This window comes from Schistocerca nitens, chromosome 1 (genome assembly GCF_023898315.1).
Source record: "Schistocerca nitens isolate TAMUIC-IGC-003100 chromosome 1, iqSchNite1.1, whole genome shotgun sequence".
Taxonomy (NCBI): domain Eukaryota; kingdom Metazoa; phylum Arthropoda; class Insecta; order Orthoptera; family Acrididae; genus Schistocerca; species Schistocerca nitens.
This window is the reverse complement of record NC_064614.1, coordinates 682,368,707-682,381,152: the sequence shown is the minus strand read 5'-3', so window position 1 is coordinate 682,381,152 and position 12,446 is coordinate 682,368,707. Positions and strand designations below refer to the sequence as shown.

General features: G+C 38.4%; 1 protein-coding gene across 3 annotated transcripts in view; it reads left to right on the top strand.

Moving 5' to 3' along the window:
- Positions 1-12,446, top strand: part of LOC126259293 (broad-complex core protein isoforms 1/2/3/4/5-like) — a 344,638-nt gene that overhangs the window by 314,441 nt on the left and 17,751 nt on the right. Inside the window, exon 7 of one of the 3 annotated variants that reach the window (XM_049955975.1) lies at positions 9,194-9,513. The exons of the other annotated variants lie outside the window; for them this stretch is intronic. Coding sequence (XP_049811932.1) covers positions 9,194-9,417 — 224 coding nt within the window. The 3' untranslated portion in view covers positions 9,418-9,513. Of the gene's footprint in view, positions 1-9,193; positions 9,514-12,446 lie in introns of those variants that run through there. 3 annotated transcript variants of the gene reach the window in all.

The window sequence follows — 12,446 nt, the reverse complement described above, 5'->3', positions numbered from 1 at the left end:
TCTCTCTCTCTCTCTCTCTCTCTCTCTCTCTTCTGTTTTGAAATATATACAACAGAAGGATCTTCAGTTGATTGATTTCAGTCTGTGTAAAGTATAATTTCTGTTGCAGACTCATGTTTCCTTGTTTGAAATATATGTCATCAATCTACAGTGTTTGTTTTCAGGTACATCCTGCTGCAACAAAAATCGAGAATTCAGCTGCCCGATCTGCCAGCAAAAATTTGCAAGAAAGTTCAATCTGTCAGTACATATACAGGATATTCACAATCGACATGGTCCTTTCAGTTGCAACTACTGTGGTTTACAAGTAATTAGCAAAAGTGCTTTGAGAATGCACGTGTTTCGGAAACATAAGGCTGGCATGTTGCACTGTTCTCATAATTTAGGTGCATTGAGTAAGAGTGAGGATATTTACCGGTAACAGTGAGATCAAGATGAAAAACAAGTGAATGCAACTTGACAGTCCAAATGTTTTGTTCAAAAATATGACAGTGATATCACTATTCGGCATGGGGGATTGACTAATATCAAATCTGCAGCATTTGTGTGGCCACAGTAATATTCACTATCATTGTATTTTGTGTGTGTAGTGAGTGACAGTTTTACTACGTGAATACCTTCATTAAAGAGAAATGGGTGTGCTATAGATCTTTCGACACTGAAAAACACTGTACAGATTGTGTAATGCCAGTACACTTATTTAAGCGATTTAACTGGTCAAATTGTTACAGTGAACTGCTATTTTATGTAGTTTTTTGGTGTCCAACATCGCGCCTGAAGTTGGGCTTGTGTAACAAATTACATTCCAAATAATGTTAGCATAGGAATGTAACATTTGTGATGTCAAGAACATTCGTCATTGATGTGTAGTTATTATTCTGGGGAACTGGATTTTTCACAGAATCTCAACTTTCGAACGGTGTCGTAATTTGAACACGGGAATGTTGATTAGTTGATAGAGATTCCAGTTAATACTTCTTATTTTCACTATGTGATAATTATGAATGATAACATAGATGAAGTATTTTGTTTAGTTTGGTTATATGATTGGAGATTTATTATTATTATTGACCTTCAGAACAGCCAAACTGTTATTAATTGATGCTTTAAGGGTTTCAGTCCTGCTGATAAATGAAAACAAGTTTCAGTAGGTCAAATGGTAGACTCCTTAGGAAAGGTTTTCCTTCATAAAAGCAGTTGATACCCTGTTAATGTCACTGCAAACTTGCTACAACACATTGATTATTAAGATATAGTTGTGATACTAGAGTCACAATGAAAGCTTTCAGACATTAAGGCCTTCATCAACAATACACACACACACACACACACTCACTTTTACGCAAACGTGACACACACACACACACGAGTCTCAGGCAACTGAAACCACACTGCAAGCAGCAGCACCAGTGCAAGATGGGAGTGGCAACTGGGTGGGGATAAGTATGAGGCTGGGGCAGGGAGGGGGAGGAATAGTATGGTGGGGCTGGTAAACAGTGAAGTGTTGCCGGTTAGAAGGAGGGCAGGTGAGAGGTGCGGAGGGGATAGGGGGGGAGGGGGAGTAACAGAAAAGGAGAGAAATAAAAAGACTGGGTGGGGTGGTGGAATCTTCCCAGTCTCCCACCACCTCCCAAAGCCCCACCATCTGGCCACAGAGGAGCATTGCTCTCGTAACTCAGTACCACACAGGTCTGAATTACATTCTCCACCAGGGTTTCAATTATCTCTCGCCATGCCCTGAGATGAGAAATGTCCTGCCCACTATCTTTCCCACCCTTCCCACAGTGGTATTCCACCGAACCTACACAGTGTACTCGTCCATACTTACATAACCCCTACTCCCAATCCTACTCCAGTCCGGTCACTAACATTGCCTGTCTCATCAAAGGCAGAGCTACCTGTGAAACCAGTCATGTGGTGTACAAGCTAAGCTGCAACCACTGTGCTGCATCCTATGTAGGCATGACAACCAACAAGCTGTGTGTCCGCATGAATGGCCACCGACAAGCTGTGGCCAAGAAACACACTGCCAAATATGATATCCTTCACTTTGATGACTGCTTCACAGCCTGTGCCATATGGGACCTTCCCACCAATACCAGCTTTTCTGAATTTCACAGGCAGGTGGGAATTTTCCCTGCAGTACACCCTACATTCCCGTAACCCTCCTGGCCTCAACCTTTGTTAGTCACTGTCCTCACCCACCAAGCCTCTTCCCTGTTCCGATTCCAGCACTACACAGCCGTCATTCCACCACCACACCCAGTCTTTTTATTTCTACCCTTTTCCATAACTCCCCCCTCCCACCTCACCTCTCCCCTGCCCTCCATCTAACCTGCAGCACTTCACTGTCCACCATCCCCACCATACTATACCTCCCCCTCCCTGCCCCAGCCTCCTCCTTGCCTCCACCCAGTCGCCACTCCCATCATGCATGGGTGCTGCTGCTCGCAGTTTGGTTTCAGTTACCTGAGACTGCAGTCATCTGTGTAAGTTGCTTTTGCTTGTGTGTGTGTGTGTGTGTGTGTGTGTGTGTGTGTGTTGTTGACAAAGAACCTTAATGACCAAAAGCTTTAATTGTGAGAGTCTTTTTGTTGTGCCTATCTGCGACTCAGCATCTCCTTTATATGGTGAGTAGCATCTTTCCTTCTCATATATTGCAAAATGAAAGTATCATGCTCTAGTTCACAAGAATACGAAAGGTTATTCGGGAGACTGTATAAAATAACATATTTTTTAGTTGAGGACAGTACTTGTACTGGGAAATGAAGGGAAAGCACTATAAGTGGTAGGATAAATGTTCATTTACTGTATTTTGATGAAAGAGAACTAGAAGAAATTATTCTGACATCAAGAAATATTGACAAGTGAATTGTGATTTATCCATCTCGTAACGTACACATACTGCTCTTGGGATTGGGGTGCAGAAAAAACATCATGAATGAGTAATTTAACTCATTTGCATAAAATTACAGCTTATGAGAAACTGCAGTATTTTAAAATTATTTTTTAACTGAGAATGTTAATGTCTGTGGGTTTCTTTTTACGCTTCTGTGAAAATATCATATCAACCTTATTAATAATTACTACTATTATTTAGCTTGACAGCATGTCATCCTGGAAGTATACAGAAATAGTAGGTTTCTTTGCTTAAAAAGTGATTACTTTAAGCGTGCTCTTTCCAACTACTTGGTAGACGACGTGTTTTCATGGAGCAGTAATGAAGAACGGGTTGGACAAGCCTTGTGTGAATTCTGAGTTACAAATGCTATGCACTTTCAGATAATTCTCCTAACAAATCTAACCCACTTACTGTCTGTACAACTGATTTAATGTTGTTTCCACTTCAAATCACTTCTAAAAATCCTTACATATTTCATTAAAAAAGCACGGATGATGGTGGCTACATTAGGCTAGGATAATATGGGGATTGTTTATCGATTGCCTTGCATTTAACCACATTTTGAGTGAACTGCAATTTACCAAATGGAAATTTTGTGCAAATAGAATTTGGTATTAATTTGTTTAACTCATAGTCATATAAATAACTACAAATGGCATACATGTTACAGATATATCTCTAATATTTTTATATCATGTACTAAATGTACACATGTGTTATTATGTGTTTACTCTTCACTACAAGAATTTTTTCACAACAGTGGAAGATTTGGCACAGGCCTTGGTTGTAGAACTCTACATTTATGCTTTTCAGGAAATATTCCATCTCGATAATCACCTTGTCACCATTCAGGAAATACCTCCCATGCAATTGTTTATTTTTTACCTGAAAAAAGAGTAGAAGCCAAAGGGTACCACATTGGAGAAATATCGTGGGGAGGAGGCATAATTTGATAGCTGAAAAAAAGCAGCATGTTTGGCTGATCCTGTGCAGCATGAGCTTGGGTGTTGTGGAGCAAAATCGTGCCCTCAGTCAGCTTTCCAGATGCTTCATGTTGCCAGCCTCTCATAAGCTGGTGAGGAGATTTCGATAGAATGTTCCTGTAATGTTTAGCACCTCAGGATACCAGTTTTAAGAAACATTCAGCACACTTACCTGATGATGGTTGGGGTCTTCGTCTTTTTCTGCAGTGGAGAACCCACATGCTTCTAACTTGCTGGATTGGCCTAACACAGTTGCAACATTTCTGCTGCTGCCTCGGTTTGGCAAGCTGCTTGAATTAATGTGAGCAGTTGTGGAGCCCAGTGGGTAGTGGCATTTGTCATGTTCAAAATATTGTGCAAGATGCTGGAAACTGGTCCATGACAAATTTTCAGTTTTTCACTGTTGCCTCAATTTGATACACTGGTATTTGAACACCTCCACTTCTCTTGCGATTTCTGCTTCTTCACAGAGAGATCATCTACGACTTTGTTCTCCATGATTCGTACTTGTTTGGGCCCCTCTGGCAGCACCTGTGCCACAAAACCACTTTGTCACAAGATGGAGCATTGTCACCATATGCTTCCACCTACTGTGCAAGCATTTTGGCAACATTGTTCCTCCTCAAACATAGAAAGTAAGTGATTGGTCAATATTCCACTATATGAATGGACTATGCCATTTTGTTTTGTCTTCTCTAGCAGCATGGTATGGTACTGTGTTGCAGGTACTTCAGTATGTACCAGGGCTGCAGACATGTACATGCAAACAAAATCGTATGACTACCAATCGTAGAGCTAACATTATTCCATTTATATTCTCATAATTTTTAGCAATGGTGTTGGCATCTATGTAAGGTGGTGGGCAGGAAGAGGAAAGTGAGAATGGGTGAGACACCATGCATCAACACTTGTGTTAAGTTGAGGAGGGGAAATGTTATGCTTTAAGTGATTCAACATTGATGCTGTTGGGTATTGAGCACTGACTGTGTACAGCAAAATGTTTTGGGGGTGGGATTAGGTTTTAAGTCAGTCAGTATTGGGCTTGTTTGATTAGTTGGATATGTGAACAGAAAAGAATTGGCCGCAGCAACAGACTAAAGTCATTTATGAAAACTGTAAAACCAAAAGCAAGAATGTCTTAGCTGTTCTGCACACATGCTAGACATGTATAAGATAGGGAAAGCACTGTTGTCATTTAGTCATCAGAGAATATTCCAGCATATTAGCTTGTTACCTATAAGTAGCAGAATTTTATCATTAGAAAAGTGCCTTCAGCCGTGAAATCATAACAGTTAGTTAAAGGAGAACTTGTGAGGAATGTTGAAAGCCCAGAATGAATTTTCATTCTGCAGTGGAGTGTGTGCTGATTTGAAACTTCCTAGTAGATCAAAACTATGCGCTGGACAGGGACTTGAACCTCGGACCTTTGTCTTTGTTATGTGCTCTACTAAATGAGCTATCCAAATGTGACTGTGACCCACCCTGCAGCTCTGCCCCTACCTTCCAAACTTCACAGAAAATCTCCAGCGTAACTTCCAGGACTACCACTCCTGGGAGAAAGGATATCACAGAGGCAGCCTGGGGGATTGATTCAGTGGAGTGTGCACTCCCCGACAAATTAAAACTGTCAGAGCAGAACTGGAACCCAGGACCTTTGCATTCCGCAGCAAAATGTTCTAACCAATCATTCCTGCTGTGGCTAAGCCATATCCCCGCAGTATCCTTCCTCACAGGAGTGCGAGTCTCCCAAGGTATGCAGAACATCTGTAAAGTATGCAAGGTTGAAAATGTTTATCACATATTATTATGGTTTCTTTAGTTGTTTAAATATACAAGTCAGTTTTCAAAAAAGGACGTACACAAAATTGCACAGATTTTTACAATTGTGAGACTGCCATATTATTACTATTTGAGTTGATGAATAGCTGTCAATATCTTTGTTGTTGTTTGATTTTGAGACTTTTGCAAAGTAGTTGAAAAGTCTCAAAATCAACTTGTGAGACATATAAGGATTTATGCCTAACCAGTTGAATATGTAGTATGCCTAGAATAATATTATTGTTAATTCAGGATTAAAAGAACCAAATCAAATAGCTTATCATATATACATATATTTCCAGTACATTATATTGGATAATTTTGTACTTATTGAATTTGAATGTAGCTGTTATCATTTAAAATAGTGGTAACTTTATCTGCCTATTGCTATAGTGTCTTTGTGTTAGAAGTATGTATTCACAAAACTTTTGGTTGAATAATTCTGACATTTGTAGATGCATATAACGTGTGTTGAGATGACATAGAATGTGTCGTGAATTTTGCTGATGTGAATTATGTACAATCAAGGTGGATTGGTAACAATTGTGACTTATATCTAGTGCAGATAATGCTGCTGCAGAAATATTTTACAAGAAGCACCAACAGTGATTTCCATCAATACAGTTTTTGATTTCTTTTGTACAGTTTCCTGTAATTATGATAATGGCTCACTATAGCAGTTTCTTTGCAACAATCATAGGGGGAAACCAAACAAGTAAATATACTAATGGAAAAAAATCACAACACCAAAAGATAATTAATGTAGAGTAATGAGATTTTGGGAATATATTTGTCTAGCTAGCATATTTAAGTGATTAACATTGCAAGATCACAGGTTAATGTAAGTGCAAATAAGCCATTGCAAATAGTGCTGGTACATTAACAAGTGGATTTCAAGCATGCAAATGTGCATGCATTGTGTTGTACAGGTGCCGGATGCAAGTTTGTGGGAGGAGTTCCATGCGGGTTGCACTTGGTCGGTCAATACAGGGATGGTTAATACTGTTTGTGGATGACCCTGGAGTTGTTGTCAGATGATGTCCCCTCTGTTCTCCATTGGAGACATATCTGGTGATCAACCAGGCCAAGGCAACATGTTGACGATCTGTGGAGCATGTTGGGTTACAAAAGCAAGTGCTGTTCTGTTGGAAAATACCCTCTGGAATGCTGTTCATGAATGGTAGCATGACACGTCATATCACCAGATAGATGTACAACTTAGCAGTCAGGGTGCATGGGATAACCATGAGAGTGCTTCTGCTGTCATACGAAATCCCACTCCAGACCATAACTACAGATTTAGGTCCAGTGCGCCTTAGCATGCAGACAGGTTAGTTTCAGGCTCTCAATTGCCTCCTCCTAACCAAGAGACGAACATCACTGGCAATGAGGCAGAAGCAGCATTCATCAGAAAACACAACAGCCCTCCACCCTGCCCTCCAACTAGCTTTTGCTTGACACCTCTGAAGTCGCAAATGGCGGTGGTTTGGTGTCAATGGAATGCACACTACAGGGCATCAGGTTTGGAGTACTCCTTGAAGTAATTGATTGTAACAGTTCATTCTTTTACTGTCATTCCAACTGCAGCTGAAATTGCTGCTGCAGATGTAGTACAATGCACCAGAGCCATATACCGAACATGATAGTCTTCCCTCTCGATAGTGCCACAGGGCCATCTGGAACCCAGTTGTCTTGCGACTGTACATTCCTGTGACCACCTTTGCCAGCATTCATTTTCAGTGGCTATATTCCTGCCAAGTCTTTCTGCAGTATTGCAGAAGAAACATCCAGCTTCTCGTAGCCCGATTGCACAACTTCATTCAAAAGTCGTTGCCTCACTGGCATTTGTAAACTTTCTTTGTGAAACATATCAAAACTTAGTTTTATGAACCCTCTTTAATTTAAAAATCCCTACTCGAAAACATTTTTTCCCTGCTGTTTATTTCTTTTCCTGTTCATCCAGTAAGTTTCTTTAAATGCCCTAAATGCAAACACTCATCAACTGCATCTGTGACTGCATTATTAGCTTACACAATTTGATTTTTTTGTGTGTTGGTTATGTATTATTTCTGTATAGTTGTAATTGATTTATGTCTTGAAACTTCCTGATAGACGAAAATGTGCAGGACCAGGATGTGAACCTGGGATCTTTGCTGTTTGTGGGCAAGTGTTCTACCAGTTGAGCTACCCAAGAATGAGGCATGAATCGCCCTTACAGAAGTACTTTTGTTTACTTTGTGGGACTAGTACTCTTTGAAGAAAGGATATCGTGGAAATGTGGCCCAACAACAGCCTGGGGTTGAAATTTGTAAGGTGGAAGATGAGGTACCAATGGAAGCAAAAGTTGTGTGGACAGGTTGTGAGTCATACTTGGAGAGCTTAGTCAAGCCCTTGCCAGCAAAAGGTAAAGGGCCGGCCGGAGTGGCCGAGCGGTTCTAGGCGCTACAGTCTGGAACCGCGCGACCGCTACGGTCGCAGGTTCGAATCCTGCCTCGGGCATGGATGTGTGTGATGTCCTTAGGTTAGTTAGGGTTAAGTAGTTCTAAGTGACTGATGGCCTCAGAAGTTAAGTCCCATAGTGCTCAGAGCCATTTGAACCATTTTTTTAAAAAGGTAAAGGTCTCAGATTTGAGTCCTGATCTGGCAGACAGTTCTAATCTGCTAGAAAGTTTTGAATCAGTGCACACTCCACTGCTGAGTGAAACTTCATTTTGGATTTATGTTTTATTTTCAAAATCTCTGTTTAAGTTCTTGCACTCATTGTTCAAAAATAGCTGCATTAGGGTAAAGCTTACAATGTCAATAGCAGAGCTAAGGTGATTCAAATACGTTCCATCAACAGACTTTAGTTCCATGTTTTCCCAGTTTAAGGATCTGAAAACCTCCCCTACAATCACTGAGAATAATTTCAGTTATATGAAGTTTCCTTGCCACAGTTCTTTTCAAATTTTGAATTTCCTACTATCTTGATGTAATCCAGTGTAAAAGATAGGATTCATTCTTCAGTATAGTAACATGGGGTTGAATCAGTGCCATTTTCTCAAGAGATGTTATTTGTTCATACTTAATTTCACTCTCTTTTGTACTGTGAGGCAAAATAAGTGGGTGCTGTATAAGGAAAATGACATTCTCTTTAACTATTCACCATCTCATTACAGGAGGCAGAATATATTATAATATTCTATTTGAGCTATAGTCTATGGAATATTTCATTTCATTCGCTTGTAAGTTATGGCCTGATTTTACATCATTATTACCAATAATAATGTCATGTATATTGAACTGACTTTCAGTTTCTTGATGTTACACACGTGTGTGTGTGTAATGGTTGATTTAAATTGCATACAGTTTACAATCCTCTTTAGTGGAATGTTTATGAAATTCATGATGAAATATTTATGAACTATACATAGTTTACTCATTCTAAATTTTTGATGTATATTTTATATTTGTGGTAGGCATTGCTACTAAGTATAAAAAATTCTTGTAGGGAAGTTTTCATCAACTGTCTGCCCTTCCCTATGGCTGTGTCCATGGTGTGATCGTACATTTACATCAAAAGGAAACATGAAAGTACACATCAGAGACCTACATAAACAGCAGGAGCGTCTTCGTTGTGAATTGTGTGGTGCCGGCAGCAGAAATAAGGGTTCTTTGCGCATTCATATGTATCGATATCACAGAACAAACACAGGAACTAGTCAACCTAGTTAGCGTACAAGAATGTAAATTTAGAGCATGTATTACAAATTGTTAATTTTTAGTACAGATTTGGACTTCTTTGTGTTAATTGTACGTAGATCTTAGTATTGTATACAATACATCTTGTAAAATGATGCTAATATTTTGTAACTGTTTGTGGGAGTTGGATTGTCATTTATTGTTTTGTAATAAATGTCATGTTTATCTGTGTCATTTTTTAATGATTGGTTGTCTATGAATACTACAAATAAATATCAGTTTTTATTTATTCATATTTATAATAAAAATCTAAAAGTCTTGTACTTAAAACAATATGTCAAGGTTTACATTTTCTGTGCTAGGCAACAGGAATAATGCATATTTTCTGAAGATCCCATGCTTAGTGATTTATTTCAAGCTATGCACAATACCAGTAAGCAATGTTTATCGTATTAAAGGTTGCAAATGTTTGTTGAATAGGTGGGGAAGGGGGGGGGGGTGTTGTTTTCTTAATGCTTAACTTTCTTATACTTATTTTTGTCTTTTATACCAGTATCCTTAACTTGAGCTCTCCTTCAATCTCTGGAGATAATTAAAAGTTCTGTTGATATCTGAAAACAAATAATTAATCATGAACATAGTTTCACAGTTATGTTTCTTCGAATAAAAATGACAGGGAAAGAAGACTACAAGCCTTTGGAATAGTTCCATTCCCCTGTCAACCAAGGCAATGGAAATGCTCCTTCTCCAATGTGACATCCCTAAATGAAATGTTGAACTGCTTAAGTAACCATAAACATACATGTATGCTGTAATCACCTATTGTCACAGTGCTTGTGCTTCTCACACTTGAGTGATGATACGTAACATGCCCTAATTTGTTTATTATTAGGCATTTTGTTTTGCACCTCTTGAGGGTTACATTACTTGTTATGAAAGTATTGTTGCAGGTATACTGAGCGACAGTGTATTAATAATGCATGTCTGTGATGTCTGTGTTCCATTAATTGCACTGAAACTCACAGATAAAAAAGTAAATTTTTAAAAAAGCCTTAGAAATGCCCATGTTTTGTCTTCCAATTCGCATGAGAAAATCAAAACTTACTTTATATGGCAGAGTTTTCTCACTTGTCATAGTTGCTAAGCTTGATTAACAAGTTAGGAATTACAGAACTCAAAGAGTCACTGAATGAAGTACTCATTTAGCTCTATGGCCTCCGACTGTATTCCGCCTTCTGTGTATGTTGGGACACTCCATTTCTGCAGACAGTAATGGCATACTAACTTGTCTCACTCTAGATGCATCTGTTTAATTTCTGTGACATCTAAATGAAGTTCTGTTAGGCATAGCACATATACTGAAATACTTTTAAGATTTTTCTATTTCCTGTAGTGATCTGTGATGCTAATATTTCTTATTTGACAGTCCGAAAATGTTGTGATGGTTATCATTTGTGCTGTCCAAGCTACTGTTTATATAGTTATCTAGCAGCTTTGTGTATTGTAAATTACTCTAAAACTGGCCTATTGTTAATATTATAAATCACTGAGATACAGTTTACAGTGTTCTGCTTGCACTAAATACTTCTGGAAATTAGTCATCCAAGTAATCTCTTACTGGAAAAATGAGGCAGTCAGCACCCGTTACTTGTGGCTTCAGCTGTTGTTCAGGTGTGGGGTAACAAGAAACTCATGGCTCAAGTACAAGAGTTCATGAGCCAAGCGACTCTATTATACTCACAGCTGGAAGCCACCAGTGGAGTTAGATAATATTTGACCCGCTATAAAAACTGCGTACATGACTAGTACGTGCTCAGTGGATAGATTATTTCATCATCATAATATTTTCATATTTGCTTTTTTCATACTCTCTAATTTCCAGTCATTATTGTATCAGAATAATGCCATTTTTTCCTTCGTTGAGCATGTGCCCAGATACAAAATCCTGGCTGCTATAACCACACTCATTGTATGAAAGTGTTTCATGACTGTTCATTGAAAGAAATAATATTCCTTAAGATATCTAAATGTAGCTCAAACTAAAAATACAAAATATTTGGGTTACATAAGAGATTTTAAAATCAGTAGCAGTTGAAGATAAAGTAACATAAGCCAACTATGTGCCTTAAAAATGTACTTATAAATTTCATAACACTAACCTAAATATTAAATGTACATTATGACATTATATGACATTTTCATAGGTGCTCTGTGTTATAAGTGTCATCACATACTTCGCTTGCCACTAGTTCTGTTATGAATTAACAAAATGTCATTAACATGACATAAATTGATACAGCTGCACTTACCTTATACAATTACACACGCAGTGCTAAAATTTCTTTTATGCACAATAGTACTGGAGGGAATTCGTATGACTTCTTTTGCAACTTTTTGGAGAGTTTGAGGAAAGTGCAGGAATTGGCATTCAACCAAGACAGCAAAATTCTGAAGTGTCCAGATACGTCTCAGATTCATCTTTATGCTTAGAAGTTGATGAACAGCAGCTCCAAAACTTTATTGTAGGAGAGCATATAGAATGTTATTTTACTTCTGCCACAACTATGCTTTCTAGCCTCTGACAAAATCTTGGGTGAATATGTTCTTTCCTCTCACTCAGGATGAGTAGTTCCTTGAAATGAAGAAGTTGTATTAGAGAAATGAGAACCTTTTAGTTCATTAATGACTTTCTCTTTAGGAAGTTTTCGCATGTACTTTCAGCAACTTCAGTTTTGATTTGTCATCAAATATCTATGGCACTACAAAAGACAGCTTTGGTTTTGTTTTATCCTCAAGGTCTCCTTAAAACTTTTCATGAAGTTAATTATGTTGTTCACTACATCAGGTTGACATTGTATACCATTTCCCACATGTTTAACTGAAATAGCAGGCTTTAAGTGTTATTTTGTTGCAGATTAATGGATCTATCTTTGTGTAGGTGGTATTCCATTTAAATAGAACATGTTGGTGTAAGATTTTTTCTAGTCTTGCCATCAAACTAGATTGTTTCATATATCCTACTGGTCTTTGTACTGTTTGCATGGAGTTATAAATATGAGACA